General features: G+C 42.0%; 1 protein-coding gene across 9 annotated transcripts in view; it reads right to left on the reverse strand.

The window, feature by feature from the left end:
• Window positions 1-17,621, reverse strand: part of auts2a (activator of transcription and developmental regulator AUTS2 a) — a 607,281-nt gene that overhangs the window by 172,110 nt on the left and 417,550 nt on the right. For all 9 annotated transcript variants that reach the window (XM_074671763.1, XM_074671761.1, XM_074671762.1 and 6 more), the window contains one exon: window positions 11,655-11,684. In XM_074671763.1, the coding sequence (XP_074527864.1) occupies window positions 11,655-11,684 (30 nt within the window). The remainder of the gene's footprint in view (window positions 1-11,654; window positions 11,685-17,621) is intronic.

Raw genomic sequence — 17,621 nt, forward strand, 5'->3', positions numbered from 1 at the left:
AAAAAATGCCCAACCAATGTTAGTGGTTGTCTGTTAGGACCATGACTGGCTGGCAACCTGTACATCACACCTCTTGGCCAATGAGAGTTGGAGGCAGTAAAGAAGTAAAGAAAACAGATGGATGCATGTGTCTCCCAATTATGACTCCATGCATGGATTAAATAAAATACACTGGATGCGTCTACAGTGGGTCTCCATTCTATTATGGCCAATCAAATAGGTTTCATTCAAATCAATGTGTCAACTCACACAGGATCCGGTTTCACTGTAGGATTTCAGCAATCTTATGTTATTTTATATATATCAGTGTATTTAATGCATTGGTTTCCAGTGTGGAGCTTTGGAATCTTTTTGTATTTGTGCTTAACAGGTGAAATCGTGAAAAAAAAATCCCTGTATTATTATTATTACTATGATCCCTGTATATTGGAGTTATGGATGGTGTGAAATTCAACTTTAGTGATGTGCAGTCATGCAAAGATGGAGGAAGGTCAAAGTCCCATAGAGTGTTGTATGAACCTGCGGACTCCGAGTTCAGCATCACCTCACCTCAAATCTTCTCTGTCTCATGATTTATAAAACTGGTGTGTTCCCCCTTATTCGGAGTGGTTTTATTTTCAGAAAAACAGGTAGGAAGACCTTGAATCTTGCTTTGAACAACATAACCCTGATATGTCAAAATAAGCCAGAGTAGTGAAAATCTAAATCACATCCAGAGCGCGAAATACTGGCAACGCAGCAGGCAACAAAACAAGTGTAAATGAAAACAAAACAAGATTCAATCTGTTGGCAGGAAGAAATCACAGACAGGAAGTATAAATAACCTGTGAAGCACAGTGACGGCCTGACTTCTTCACCTCGTGTCACCGTCTTATTTCTGGAAAAAAGGGAATGTAGAAAATTGAGTCAATTAGGCTGCTTCCATTCAATTACCAGAGTGTCAGTCGGGGGGTAAATGTCTCTCCTCTGACCTCCTCTCCTGTGGCCCCGTGCTCTGCAGTGTCATTACCACACTGCTGGGTGGAGGGGCGGGATGAGCTGCACTACGATGGAGGTGAGGAGAGGGGGAGGTTACAGGGGGAGGACAGGCGTGTGGGTGTGTGTGTGTTTGTGCGTGTGTGGGACTGTCTGGGGAGTGCTGCTGCCTGCTGACCTGGTCATCCATCAGACAGGGTCCATCTATCCACCCCCTCTCCCCCTCCCCCACATCCTCCACCCAGGACCCATCAGCGGGGCTCTCTGCCAGGCCTGGAACCTCCACATTAATTTCTCATCTGTGGCGCCCTAATGAGCTCCGCCTGCTCGTCCACCTCTGAGACCCTGCTGATTATCAGACAGGGGGGGTGACCATTTGTCAATGGCAAGAGGTGGCATTTACACTGCTGACCTTGCTGCCAAGGAGAGAGGAATCAAGACAGAAAGAAGAAGAAGAAGGAATGAATTAAAAGGGGGAGCAATCAGCTGTGGAGCATAGAGCTGTTTGTAACCACTGTCGGATGTGGAGACAGTCTCGAGTACAAAAAGGTAGAGGTCCATTTATCCGTCTGTTTCTCGAAACTGCTTTAGAGGACATTCCTGAGCCTCTTTTTAACACCGTCTGGGTAATAGGTAATTCTGATTGGCTGCAGAATGTCTGTGAACTCCAGACACTTTCAAGGTTTAGCTGCGCTCACTTCAAGATCAAAAGGTGAAATATGACAGTGAATTTGTGGAGTTTTTCTTCCTTAGTGCAAATACTTTTTAAGGTGAAATTGTGTTACCCCCCTCTGAAACAGTCGCAATATATATACGCTGATGACACTGTTTTACTCTCTTGTCAGCTTGTTGTAGCTTCAACAGATCACGTACGTCACCCACTGTCTGAACATGTGGAGGCTTATCCTTTGCATTACTTTGCCCATTGTTAGTGATGGACTCAGAAGCTCCATCAGCGTGCGACTAGTAATGCCTAAGTGCTTCACAGACCGTCTCAGAAGCTCTTTTCTTCCAGCAGCAATCAGAAATTTTAATGACAATTTCGGTTGGAGTTTTGTCTGCTGGCTGTAAGTAGTTTAAACTGTGTTATTTATTTATGTTGTACATTCTGTTTTTATTGATTTTTATGAATAAAGTTGCTGGCGAATGAGTTAACCCATAGAGGATTAATTAAAGTTTCCAATCTTGTGAATAAATACATTTTTATTTTATAAATTTGTATCATCCAAGAAATAAAACATTATAAGAATACCCATATCCGCCAATAGTTTATGACTATATACTGTACATAGAGTAGTTTTAAAGCCAAAATACCCCCGTCACAGGCGGCGCCATTATGCAGCCATTATGCAGCCATTGTGCAGTCTGAGTCTACACAGGAGAGGCTTTGAAGGACTCAGAGAGAATCTGAGTGGAGTTGGATGACAAAAATAAAAATTGTTTTTTCTCTTTTGAGTGTCTTATCTCTTTTTGGCTCTCCCTCCGGACATATTTTCCAATCCCTGAAAAAAATACACAAGGACATCAGATGTCATTCATTGTTGAGCATGACGTAAAACCTTGTTTTTGACCTCCTATAACTAATGAGAACAAAACTTTTCAGAAAAAAGAGGACTTGAATACAAGGCAGCGAAATGATATCTTCAAATCACCACAACAATCAGACGTGAGAAACATTTCTACGAGGTGTATTAATTTTTTAAAATTTGACCACAGCCCATCTGGAATGACTGGGGAGATGGATTTTTTGACCTATACTGCAGCCAGCCACCAGGGGGAGCAGTTTTTGTGGTGACCTCACTTCAAGTCAAGCAAGATGACATCCATTTCATTTTCAGTCTGTTTATGTTTGTGCTTCCTTGGAGATTTTATCATTTTGTCATATCATAGCTAGTCTGTTTACTTTAGTGAGCCATTAAGATGGAAAGGACTAAATAGTCATTAGCTTAACAAAACTTCATGTCGCCAAAATTAGTGAGATAACACCCTTCATTGTGTCATTGGGAGTCGATAAAGAACATTTTTTCCTTCATGTTGTCATACATTTCTAATAACAAGCAAACAGTGAGGTTTTGTCCTTATTCCTCACATGAATGTTTTTTGAATGTTGACTTGTGAAGGGGAATTCATTCACTCCATTTCTTTGTATCTCTTGATGTGTGCTGGCTGGAGGCTCAACAGTGGCTGCAGCTGGCCTGTGTGCATGCGCCTCACAGGGAGCAGGGATTTGCCAGTTATTGGATGGAGGGTAGCTGTGTAGGTCTGTGACACCCGCTAACCTTGGCCAGGGCTACTGGGACTCTGGGGGTATCCATCACTGTGGCAGCCCTGAGACCCAGACCGGGGGAAAAGCCACAGAAGTTGCCGGGGGAGGGAAAAAAGCTAGTAAAAATTTAATGCACTCCGCAGAGCGGTCATGTCATACTTGGTTATGGAAAATAATCCCAGATGCCTGCAGTGCTAAAATGGAGCTGTAATGTGCTCGCCTCCTAACCCGGCCTGACAGCCATGATGTACGACTACCATTACCGGAAAATATCACTTCAACTAACCCGTGATCCGGCTCCGCTAAGGGTCATATTATCCATGAGGAACAAATTACACTCCCCCAAAGTAAATACAAATTTCCTACACCGACTGGGTACAAAGCACAGACAGGGAGGGGGCGGGCGGGAACGTTACCTATGACAACGCTCTGCAGAGTGACAAGGATGATAAAGTACATGACAAATCACTGGCTGACAGGGTACTCTAGTGCAATCAGCCTCAGCCTCGGCCTAGCGAGCACCCACTCAAGCCTGTAAACACTACTCTCTTCCTTTGGAGGGGGCAAAACACATAATCTTTTAACGCTGACAAGTTGCTCTCTCCTTTTTATTACTCATCCTCCCCACTGCGGTGGAAAGAGGGAGGATTCAGAGGGGAGGAGGAGGAGGAGGAGGATATAAAATGGTTTTATGTACAGTGCTGCCGAGTGATTGAGAAACTCGACTCTTCCGCTGTAATTGCCTGAGGGCAAACACAGCAAAACAATAAAAGAAGAGAAACAGCAAATATATTACCAGTTCAGATCTTTATTTTATGTCAAGGACAAACAGGTTCTCCCGGCTGCTCTAAAGCACCCACTTAGATCCCTCGCATCCAATAAGAACACAGCACAGCAAATTACAGCACTCCGTTGCATGGCCATTAATAAGACGCAAAGCATTTTCAAAATGGCATTTACAGCTTGTGCCTGCTGATAGAGCGAGTAAATAACACTTAGGCAAGGTGTGGTTCCATAAAGAAAAGCCCAGAGGCAAAGGAAGGAGACATAAAAAAGCTACTGAGTGATAAAGTCCCGTAGATTACAGCGAGGAGTCATTGTCTCCAACAAAGTGCCGGAGTAACTCGGCTGATGAACAGTTATGCCGGAGAAAGCACTTGAGCACTTGCAGATATTCATACGGAAACGTTTGACTGGCAGTTTCAAGGTGCCACTTATCAGCAAAAATCACTTTAGCATTAGCAAACCAGACAGAGAAAGTGGCTGAGCACTCTTGACGATATCACAAAGACGGCTCAGACAGGGTGCAGAAGTCTAACGCTGTTTGAGTCTCAAAGACACAAACAACGACGACAAAAAAAGAGAAAACTGAGTGAATGTTTTATGGCATACATTTCAAAATAAAAACTGAAATAAGAAGACATTTGCATTCATAAAAAAGTATTTCACTGTGTGTATTCCTGAAGGGTTCACTGAGGGTATCATAGCTGTGGATCAAACACATGTTGAGGCTTAGGGGATGTTTCACAGCCCCCTAAAAGGTCTCAGATGGGGAAAACCTGTTGGTGGTAACTACACCGTGAAACAAGGTAATGTTATTGGGGCTTTGGCAGATGCACATGAAAGACACCTGAGGCTGTGGAGCTCTGTCAGGGTGCTTTCATGCCAGTAAAGCCGAGCCTCATAACTGGGAACAAGCTGCTCCAAATGAACAGAGCGCTCCAGCCTGGACCCAATAAAAATGACCACCTGATCCTTTGTAGAGCCACCAGAAGGACGGAGGGTGGAGAGGATGAGTGGGAGAGTGCATTTGGCTTGCTGGGGGTGTTTTAGGAATAGATGGCGGGCCATGCCACATGATGAGTTAAAGCTTTGAGAGCAGGTTTTGGGCCTTTTCAGAGGCTTTTTTGCCTGCGTGACACGGTCACTTTGGTGACCATATGATTTGTAAAAGGCCGTCTGTGAAGGATACAAAAAAGGAGAGTCATCCTTTTTTAACTGCAACATTACAACGACATGAAGTAGAAATTTGTTTCTACTGATTGTGTATTTTTTAGGAATGGACTTTATAAAACATGGACTTGGTCTGACTCATTGGTTTTCTTAGGGGCACTCTGGAGCCTTAAGATCGTGAGCGCTAACAGCTCTAACAAGTCAGTTAAATCAGGTGAGCCTTCCCCCATGTTGTGAGTAATTATGCATATCTTAGTCTTACTGAAATAAAAATGAATTACTGAAAAAGAGATTTTCACATTTACATGTCTCAGACCAAAAAGCAAGACATGTAGCCCAAAACCTTTGCTTGAAGCAGGCTGTGAAGATGTTTCATTTTTGATTCTGAAAGGACTCCCCTGGCTTTAAAGCTGACCTCAGATGAAAACTCTAGGTACTGGCATAATTTCCTTCAACACTGGATAATTCTGCTTAGTTCTATCAAAGTAAGGACTCAGACTTATTAAAAACACATAAAGACACAGAGTCAGTAACACTTAAGCTAATGCTGAAGACATTTTGTTCAAGCTAGCTTGACTGTTGATCTACCTTCCTGAATTTAAGAGCTATGTAATTCACTGTGGATGAACTGAATCTTCTACATGCTACAGCTAATAGGTCTGATAACAAGAAGGGTACTTAGATACTGTAATTGGTGACAGTAATGCTCTATATTCATCTACTCTGTCTGATCAGAGAGTGAGGTGAACTGCTGATCTATTTGCAGGGGTGGTTTGACATTTGCCAGTTGATGAGTTTACTCTTCTCTTGTGTTGTATACTTCTGTCTTGACGATGTTGCGTGAAAGGTGTTATCCTGATCCTTTATATGTACTGGATACAGGGTCGTGGGTGGCTGTAGCCTATCCCAGCTGTCACTGAGCGAGAGGCGGGGTACATCCTGGACTGGTCACCAGTCAGCCACAGGGCTAAAAAGTATAGTGAAGGTTCTTTTTTTTATTTTAGTGTATTTCTTGTTATGAATCTCAATGAACTTCATAATATAAGTAAGAGATTATCATATCTATATGTATCAAGGAAGTGCATAGTGAAAACATGTACAGGATTGTTTAACCACAAAATGTATGTTAAGAACTAGACATGCACCGATTGATCGGCCAGCTGATTGACCATCCTCACATATGAAACTGGTAATTTGATCCAGGAAGGTCATAGAGCCAGCCATTGTTGCTTTTTGCTCTGAGACCTAAAACTCAGGACACTTTATTGGTTATTTAAGTTAAAACATAAAGATTTTATTAAGTCACCGGTATTGTTCAGTGATTTTCAATAAAATAAGATTGGAACATTGAAGGCATGTGCTGTCAGATATTAAAAAAAATAAAAATCGGAATCGGCCCAAATCGGTATTGGCAGGCACGGCTTTTTAAAGATCCGTGATCGGCCAGAAAATTGTGATCGGTGCACCCCCATTTAGAACTAATATACAAATATGTTCACAGAGACAGAGTTAAAAAGTCTTCTGATTTGTATATTATTAATATATAGTAAAAGCAGCAATCTTTATCAAGTCCAACTTATGTCCAATATCCAGCTTTACAAGTGAAATGTTATACCTGGTTTGTTTTCAATGGGTAAAAGAAATCTGCCAGTGGGGAATAGGGATGGGTACCGAGTTTTACTTTTATAGGTACTGACCAAATCCTGTCAAAAGCACCGGGTACCGATTCACACAAAATCAAATGGTATCATATTTAGGTAACTAAATGCATCCTTGTGACTGTGAGGGGATGGAAGAGTAGGTAATTTTCCATGCTGGACATGAAAACAGCATTGCAAGGTTATATACTGAGTAATAAATATGTTAAATTATTATTATTTTTTCTACGAAACAAATTGATATTTTTTACCGCATTAACACAAAAAAGTACCGAAAACTGGTGCCATTGAGCACTGGTATCGATTGCCAGGTACCAGGTATCGGTACCGCGCTGTTTGAAATGTGAAAGGTACCCATCCCTAGTGGGGAAACACTGTCAAGGAGACCTAATTAATTGTTGCTTACCCTATTGGCGGCCAATTTTTCCCCTTTTTTAAAGGGGAAAAATTCGATCCAGAAATCAAATTTAGAACTGAACTTTAAGTGTCTAACATTAAGTTTAACAACATTAGAAAAAAAAAAACTATACACAAAGAAGACGTTGGAGTAGTTTTGCATTTTTCAGGTCTGGACCTGATTCTCTGACCATTCCAATACAAACTCTGAGGGAATGATGAACTCTAAAATACTGCGACAGAATCTACAAAAACTACTTTGTTGGACTAGATACTCATATTAAGGTGTCAATTAGCACAAATCATATATGCTAAAAACTGAGCATTTTAATGTCATATCACAGCTCTGATTGGGCTGCTTGGTGCAGAAAGAAAGAAAAAAATCAGAGGACTGGGTTTTACTTGTTCGCTAGCAGAGAAGCTAATGACGATACACACTGAGCCACTCACACCAGTGTTGTGTGAACAGTGACTGCAGTGAGCCTGCCTCTCACCTGTCTCCCACCATCCCATTAACAGATCACGTTAGAGGGTCCCATCCTACAGGTCACTTTATAATGAGCAAAAGCCTGACAGATTCCAAAAACATGCAGACACACACACTCACTCATACACACACACTGGAGCAGGCTTGTGTGAGTGTGCACATACACTGTGATGCGAATAGCTGTCTCTTATCAGAGTCTGGCAGCTCCCGCCGACACGGCAGAGGCCTTCTACACCAGGCAGAACATGATTTCTCCTGGGAACGCTTTTTCCATTTCCTGCTTTTGAAGGGAAACTAAATAAGCCACGTTTGTCCTCATCTGAATACATTTGACCCATTAAAACGACTCGGCTCTCCGGTGTCCTCCTCTGCTGCTGTGTTGTAAAGTAGACTGCGTCGCCCACAGAATGCAAATGACAACAACAGCGGCGGCGGTGGGCGTCGTGCGCCCGGCGCCTGGCAGCAGCAGATAGTGACAGAGGTGACGTGGACCGAGGAGGGGGTGAAAGTGTTGAGTGGGAGCTACAATTACCCCCTCGCATTAAGGATGAAACACATGAGTCAGCCTCTGTCATAGGGGTCTCCTATTTACTAATTCACTCCTCTGTTACTTTAACACACAATTAATCAATGACAGGAAGGTGTAGTTGCTGCTGTTCATCAGGAGCGTAACGTGAGCCAGGGTGAATTAAAACCGTCACCGGGGGGATTACAGCTTACCGTGCGCTCTCTCTGCTCCTGAAACAAAAAGGAATTGCCACCGAGACAGGAGCAATTTAAATCGACAACACTGAGTAATGACTCAATTTGCTGCACAGTCTAAACACTACAAGCAAATGGCATTACTTAATCATTAGAGTGGATCCAGATCTCTACTTAGAAATCACAGAGAAATATGGCTGTTCTTAGAATATATGAGCCACACTTAATCCATGAATACCTGAGTATTACTTTTACTGCTGTGCTCAACACCATTAAGATAGCTCAGCTTAAACTTCCTGGTATACACAGGTACGCCTGCAATCATTAAAACTTTACTTTGACCAAATGTGGCCGTGTGTATGAGAATAGTAACACTGCAACTTTGGAGACTAAAACACAAAGCAGATTTACGTCATGCCAGGATGTAGTTTTATTTTTATGTTTGGAAAAAACAGTTTTCATTGATGTTTAATGCTGACTACTATATGGTTTAGATCTTTTATTTTCAGCCTTGGCCCTATTTCTATCTACTCCAGAGTTAAAATGACTGACAGGTTTAAACCACTGACTCCATGTAAAGAAGAACGGTATGCCACCCTTTCATTACGCCGCACAAAAGTGAAGCCAAAACACCCATGTGACAAGCACTAAAACACTGCAAATGTCAGAAAGTCTGTATCCAGTCAGCACAGTCTTTAGCAGAACAGATTCATGTGTTGATTTGAAGTAAGAGGGAAACTCTGGTTATGTTTTGATGTTCCCAGTCAAAGCATTTCAACTTAAAAAAAAACCCCTTTTATTTACCCTATTCCAAAGCCTGTACCTCTGTCTTTGAGTCATGTTTGAGTAATATAATATTCTGATTGAGGTGAAGGCATTTACGTTTGGACTTACAAGATAACAAAGGAAACACTTCAAAGCCCCGTTATTAAGTTTTTTTTGTTGTATGTCTATTAAAAAATCTTCTTTTCTTTTATTCTTTCTTTTTTTTTTACTTAGTTGTTATTTTAATCCAGGCAGTTTATGCAGTCATTTGTACATGTTTCTGTATCCATTGTGACAGCATTTCACAGAGAGTAACATGATTGTAATAAAAAAAAAAAGAAAAAAGGAGGAAGTACATTAAAATAAATTGACCTATAAATAAATGAATAAATAGAAGAGAAAAACATCCCTCTGCAGTCTCATAGAGTAAATTATTTACTGCATTGGATAGATTTTCAGAGACCTTCTCTGACCACAAGCTAAGTGATGGGGGTTCAGGTTTTAACCACATAATAGTGATGCATTGAACGGCCAATGTCAGGGTTTTTTTTGTAAAAAGCACTTTTCCCCCTTTTCCATCATTTCCCTCTGGTGATCTTTCAAGAAGTCTTGGTGAAACACTTCTTTATTTCCACCAAGCAGACCGGTTCCGTTCGTCTCAGTACGGCGCACATTTTGTGGCGTTTCCCCTGACTTATCCTGGGACAGATCCCCAAATAACCGCAACGAGCCGGCCCACTTTTTTGGGACCTTTTCGTTTGGGTGTCAGACTGAACCAATCCGCTCTCGGAAGGTGGAGCAACAACACTGCAGACTGTCGATTGGTCGAAAGAATCGTCACTTACCGTGCGACAGCGGCTGCATTTCTCCTGGCGGCACACAGACTTCTCTGAAACGAAGCTTGATTGCACTTTGTATCAAAGAGCTACATGCCAACACAAAGAGGATGAAATGCTGCATGTCTTCCATCTATGCTCTTTGTTTACTGTGTCGCGTTTTTCTTCTTCGTTGGGTACAATGTGTTGTGCTGCTACGGCGTCACGCTATTGTTTAACAGCTGCGGCTTTCGGCATCCAGCTTACACACCGCCGACCACGAGAGGGCACGGTTTGCTGTGGAAACACAAACGGAACCAGGCTTAACTGTACCAAACCGTGCCAAACCGTACTGAACCCAACCGGACTGCTTGGTGGAAACATGGCTTAAGTTCTTAAAGACATCGTCCTTGAGTGTCTTAATTATGGGAAAAGTCCACAATGTGTGTGTGTAGATGCCCAATTGTGTACCTCACTTTCTCCAGCAACTTTCTGAGAGAGTTGGTGCTCATTTAGGCAACCTTACCTGTTGTTTAGAAGAATCTTGTGAAAACCTTCCCCTTAAAATCCCTTCATACATACAGATCAACTTTTTCTCCCTTTTATCTGATTGTATTCCTTTTAACCAGGAATTCTTCAACTGAGGATGAATTCACAACAGTCTTCCATTCTTTATGTTTGTTAAAACTGTGAACTTCTTAAAAAGTCAGTGAACAGAAGTGTAAATTCCTTTCTTAACTGTTAGACTGACTCAGAGCTGTCATCCCAGCTTTTTTTTTTAAAAATACAGATGTTGCTCCTAATCATTAAAATTTACAAGTTAACTTGTTAACTATATTTTCAGATTATTTACTCATTTCAAACACTTTGAGTCTTAATTTTTGCCTGAAGAATCTGTATTTGTCAAGTGATTGTGGTTTATGATGAGATTTACCAGGGAGCTAATGGGTTCATCAGTACTGAGACAAAAAGAAGTTGCTAAATTCTGATCTTATGCAGTGCAACCTTCAAGGTGACAAAACAACCTTCAGCGAGATATCACTTTGAGCTGAGACTACAGCTGTGTGAGCGGGGAGTGTTTTTGGTGCGGATCGTTTTCACGACTTAAAAAAAATTCTTTAATTAAGGAATTTCACTGCTTTCGTGTTACTGACTGTATTTCCTTTCAAGAACTGAAGACTTTGTTTGAGGCCTTTTAGACTAAAAACACAACATGTAGACAAACAGCACATCTCCAAATCTAACAAGCAAATAAAGAGTTGGATAGTTTGATGAACAGGTTTAAAAGATGAAAAGACACACCAACATACGCAGATTAATCTGTGTTGTTGCTGTGTTAGTCTGCACCATCCTATGAGCAAATTACCAAATTACCGCCTGCACCCTCAGCCCTGTCTGTCACACTGCCTCATTTAAATGTCATCTAAATCCTAAAAAACCAGAACAGTTCGATTTAGATTTTGCACATCATTAAGTCATTTATAATTAATGCGCAGCTAATTAAAGCTTTCACATAGTTATTAACAGGATGTTTAATTCTAATTACATTAAATTCTCAGTCTTAAAGAACGTGGAATATTGGAGCTTATTGAAGCCGATAAAAGTGACTCGAGTAATGACATGAAAGGCAGACTTACCTTGTCGTCTTGATCGCTCTCGGTGTCGCCCTGAAAACAAAAGAAAAGACAAATCAGGACTGATGAGCTCAACCTTGTGTCATATTCAGTCAGCGTTAGCACGTGTGGGCGCCACACTTTTTAAAAAGCATATCATCAGCTCCTAACTGATCAACACCTCACATCTTCGTATACACGATGTGATCATCATCAGATCACTTCATTAGCTGACTCAAAAACACTAATGTGAATCAAAGCAGCTTCTTCTGAGCAGCTCTGTCCTTGTGAACATCGAAACCTATGTGAAACTCGTACAGAGCTGCAACCTCGACACACAGAGCCGCCACTAGAATTATAATTCCACAATGTCTGCTCCTGCTTGAGGCTGGAAACGGAGGAATGACACGAGGAAGGGGAACTTTGTAATGGAGGGAGGGGAAAAAAGTGGTTAGATTTCATTTTTTCTTTCCAATTTCAATTTCAAGGTCCACTTAATTCTTTATCAACTAATTAGTGTGATGCTGGGTGACTGGCGGCCCTCGACGTGGTGCATATGGCTGAGGTGCAGAGAAGCACTGGAGTCGGTAATGAAGAAGGCACTGGGGGGGAATATGGGCAGAGGTTGGCACAGAGCGTGTGCATGGGGAGGGGTTGGTGGGTGTCGATTAAAGCAGGGAGGGAGTGAAGGAGGGGGGGTGAGATGATTGACAGCACAGGGCGTGAGCGACAGAAGGCCTTGCTGGGTTTTTTTCTCCTGCTCCCTTTTTCTTGCCGCCATCTCTTGTTTTCTGCTGATCTGGGGCGTGCAGAGCTCAGAGGTAGCTGGCCCGGCTCACGGCTGCTCTGTTTCTGAGGCTGGATGGTTAAAAAAAGGTGGGAGAGGGGGGGGGCTTGCGAGCTCAGCAGGAGCATAGCATCCAATTTACAGGCCTGTCCCACACGGCCCCAGGGGCCGCCCGCGGCACACTGCCATGATGGTCAGCTCCAGCAGCTCATAAATTATGCAGAGGCAATAAACGCACTGGGCAAACACTCCTCAGACGTTTCCCTGCTCTCCATTTCTCCCTCACCCTCTTTTCTCCAGCACCCACAACATTCCTCCCCCATTTTAATACAGTGTGCAGGGAGCCAGCAGACCTATGGAGCGTCAGCTGGAGGAATAAATGAGAGGAAAGAGAGACGAGAATGGATTCTGATCAGACACGAATGTCTTTATTATTTAAAAGAGATGCTAGTTGTAAACAAAAACACAAGCCTAATACACAGCTTAACAAAGTACTCAACTTTGATTGGTTAGATATCACACTTGATCGTCGGTTATTACCTCCACCAAGGAGGCTTTGTTTTTGTCTGTGTACAACACAACTCAAAAACTAAAGAATGGATCTGGATGAAATTTTCAGGAAATCTTCAAAATGGAATAAGGAAGAAGTGATTACATATTGGAGGTGATCTGGATCCAGGACTATTTTAAAGGATTCTTTATCATTGTGAGATAGGGCTGTTTTCACCACATGTGTATAACTCCACGATTAATGGTCAGATTGCTTTGCAAAACAATACAAGACAAGGTCACCATAATTTCTGACAGATGTTCAAGTACGATCCAGATCCTGACAATATTCTGGGTTCTCATTATAATTTTCAACACTGTCAGGAAACAAACTATCGTACAAACCTGCAACTAACACCAAATTGTAGCAGACAGTCTGCTGAAAGGGAGTATAACATTAAAGTAGGACTAAAGTGTTGGTGACAATCACAATATGCTTGGTGGAGGTCTGCGCTCTCTGAGTGCTTTTTTAGTTTACTATAATTTTGGAGCTTTAATTTACGGATGCCTAAAAAAAAGAAATTACGATTCAATAAAATACAAAGATATTATACATTACTAATCCATCTAAACTTCTTTAAAGTATAAATCATTTCCCTGGCTGCCTCCTCTGCTCACTCTGACGTCGCACAGAAAATGTTCTCAAGCATATCCTGCGTACAAATACAAAATTAACCTATAAAGCTGATAAAACAGTTCAAGTGTATCTAAACTCCATGTTTTCACCCGATAACACAAAAAAAGGAGACTAGAGAAGAAAGACAACAATAGGTTTGTTCTGGGTGGTGTTGCTTCTGAAAAGTGCTCCCCTGAACAGATTTTTCCTCCAGAAACGTTTTTGATTCCTAATTTTTAAGTACTCATTTTTAAAGAAAAAAGACATAGCATTACAGGGAGAAAGAAAATGTTCAAAATTAGTCAGGAAAAAAAATCATCAATTTACAAGAGAAAGGCTTTTTTCTTTATTACAAAGAGAAGGGGATCCTAATATTTGTGTAAACAATACAAACACATATTTCAGTTCATAATGTACTGGAATGAAGTTGTCGTCACGTTAGAATACACCTCTAGTTATAAAAAAAGAAGTCAGGATTACAGGTCAGATTTAAACGTTGTGTTAAATAACAGCTGTTAAATAAGAGCAGCCAGCCGCCTGGATCAATTCAAACATCCTTAAAGCTTAAATCTGACATGTGTGGGACGGTAGTGGCTCAGTCTGTAGGGACATGGTTTGGCGATCGGAAGGTTGCTGGTTCAAGCCAAGGGACCTTGCGGACCAAGATTGGGGATTGGGCTGATAGCAGGGGAGGTGCTGGCTTACATTGCTGAGCACTGTCAGGTGCCCTTGAGCAAGGCACCAAACCCCCCCAACTGCTCAGATGCACACAGAGTGTGCAGTGCCATCACCTCTTTATTTGTTGCATGTTTCTGTGCAAAAAGTGCTGTTTGTGCGTGTGTGTGCATACGTATGGCATGATGCAAAGTGTAGAAAACAGAATTTTCCCCAAGGGGATCAATAAAGTAGATCTTTTTCGTCTTTTTCTTCTAAACCTGCCTATCTTCATAATAGGCTGTAATTTTGCTAGACCAATTCAGAGTCATAGTTTTCCAGATAGAGTAATAAAATGTTTGACCCATCATGGGTTATTAATGTTAGATTTGGATTATTTATGTGCAGCTCAAGTGCTGAGTTAAAATCTCTCAACCCAACTTATATGGGTTGACTCAGCACCTGAGTTGTTTGTGATCCAAGCGTCATCATGTCATCACGCTGACAGACGTGCTCCACCAACCAGACCCCGCAAAAGGCTCTACGCTCTGAGCACTCCAGCATATCAGCACCTTTTCAATTAAATATCTGTTATTCAATAAAAATATTCTCTGTAACAAAACTTCAAATTACTTCTCCTTTACATTTTAAGACACTATTTTTGGCAAGGTAGTTCCTGTGACGATGTTTTGTAATTGTGAGTCTGGAGGGAATGTAATGGATAAGAGACCCTGGTGTACAATGCGGTGTTACACAGATCTCAGGCTGTCTGTGCCACGCATGCCTTGACCTGGCTATTTGTACACCTGGTGACTGTATTCCACAGCAAAGACGAACTTTCTGTGCTCCATGGCACAAACAGGTTGTCTGTGTTGCGCAGCATGGACTAACTGTCAGTGCTTCACAGCTTTAAGATATGTTAAAAATGAATTTAAACTTGATCAACCTTTAATTTTTTTAATGCGTGCATATATTGATTTAACCAAGCAAATCAATCAGCAGAATAACATCTCACTGCGTCTCGTTCATGGGGACATATGTGGACACAAGTGTTTATACTGAGGCCAAAAGCAGACAAAAGAAAGCGACTGGAAGTGGAAAAATAAAGAAGCTTGGCAACAAAAATGAAGGAACACATAAAGTCAATGTGATAAAGAACTCAGCTTTTAGAGGAAGTTTAATGGGAAATAAAATGTCAACATACTCCGACAGCATTTATTTGTGCAACCTTTTCACCTCGTATCACTTCACCACGGATGAAAACCTTCAGCTCATGTGAATAATGACGCCAAATGAGTCCTTTTTAAGATGGCTGCATCCTTCATTGTTGCTGTGGAAGCAGCTGTGAAATGATAACAGATGAGAAAACTTCGGAGCAGCGTTTGATAAATCTAATATTTGGCCCCTCATCATTGATTCCTGTAACAAATAGATGTGCGGTAATAAGGGTAACGTTCGGCTAATGTGTGACGGCAGAAAGACGTCGCCCGTGTCGCTCTGACACCTCCTACCCAGGACTGACTAACTGCAGCAGACATCACCTGATGAGCAGTATTAGCTGTCTAAACTGCCTCCATGCATTCAGGCTCTCTGATTGTGACAGCAGTAATGTGCCGAGCACTCATTAGCTGCTTCTCTGCCTGTGCTACAGTATACATACTGAGAAAGCAGGCATGCAAAGAGCCTCAAATAATGGACATCATTTTAGTTTTTCCTCTGTGTTATGATCCATAAAAAAACAGCCTTTCTAGCCTTTCTTTCTTCTGTTCCCTTCTTCCCCCGGCTCCCTCCTTCCCCCCTGTTCCCCGGCTGTGCAGCCAATTGCTTTGATTGCCGAGATAGAAGCCGGCTGGAATGACTTGCCCTTGCTTGTGAAGCAAATGGAACATGCTAATGGAACTCATCGTATTACCCGATGCAAAAGTGCCATAGCTCATTACTTTAAGATAAAAGGATATCATTGTAGACGGCGAGCAGAATTGACTTTCTGTGCTGCGACTTGATGATGATTTAATCAACTGCTCTCTTTCACTTCTCATCCCCGCGCCTGTCGCTTTCGCAGGTGCCACTAAACGAAGCACTCACACAGCTCGTGGGGGAAGAGAAAGGGAAAAAGAATTGCTGTCATTATTTTTTTTTTTTTTCCAGCCTAGGAATAGAGGTATGCAAATTTCCCAGAGCGACAAAGGAAAAAAAAGGAAAACTTAATAAAATGGAAATACCTTTATAATGAGCAAAGTAAAAAATCCTGAGATCAGGCCTGACAGGAGAGGGCAGCCAATTTGGTCGTCCTTACAGAGCAGACGACGAAGCTCCTGCGAACTCACTGCTCAAGTAAAGCGCTAAAAGTAACAAATAATATATCAGTAAGAGATAAAAAACACATCAAGCATACAAACAGGCTGAGCTGTCACTCACTGATAAGTGATCATAGTGAACTAATGCGTCACCTCACGCTGAAAGCAACCAGAGACGGAGGAGTAAAACCCCTTTTATATCTACAGAAGAGTTTCTCCTCCTTGTACTACTTACTTTCTGATTTTTCGGGAGCTCAAACGGCTCAGGTTTGTACTTGGCAGATGAAAACGTGCTGAATTGTTGTGATTATCGACCGAGGTATGGTGTTATTTTTAAAGGCTAAGCATGAGCTCAGAAACTCAGTTATTGCTTCTGACAGGGGAGTATTTGTAAATCTGCAGAGCTACAGCTAGCGTTAATGTCAAAAGCACTTAGAACCAATCCATGGAGGTCGTTTCTGATTGGAAAAAAAAAAAAAAAAAGATGCATGTATGAGGTTTAAAATGGCAGGCAGAGAAGGACACAGTGGAGGGAAAACACAACAATGGTGCTATTGACAGCAGAGCCCTCTGTGAGAGGCTGATGCAGTCTTATTTAAAGCTAGAGTCGTGTCCAATAAGGAAACCATTAGTCCACGGAGGGGCTTACAAAGAAAACTGATACTCTGCCCAGGCCCTCTGCTATTTACACAGGACTGCTATTATACTGTACAGCTAGACCCTGGTGTTAAGTTTAAGTAACACAGGAATGTCAAACATTAGCGTCAGCTCTAAGAGCTGTTGATGTTGGCTTGTTTCCGGAGCACTTCTGATTGCCCCTCCGCTCTCAGCCGGGCCTCTCTTTTGGCTGAGTGCTCTTACAAATTTCCCTGCGCTCGGTCCAAGCATCGAGCCCTTTGTTTACATTGGTCTGGAATAAGGAGTAAATTATTCTTGTCCTAAATCCTCTCCAGCTGAGAGTAATACTGGCCCAATACGAGGGGAACACGAGGAGCCACGGGCTGAATGCTAAACGATGCGGCTGTGTTATCGTCTGCAGAAGAAGCGGGGGCTCTCAGGAGTCTGCTGCCAGAGCTACCCGCAGAAAA

Source organism: Halichoeres trimaculatus, unplaced genomic scaffold (genome assembly GCF_033239565.1).
Source record: "Halichoeres trimaculatus isolate MK-OKI-2021-1 unplaced genomic scaffold, fHalTri1.1 fHalTri1_scaffold_6, whole genome shotgun sequence".
Lineage (NCBI taxonomy): Eukaryota > Metazoa > Chordata > Actinopteri > Labriformes > Labridae > Halichoeres > Halichoeres trimaculatus.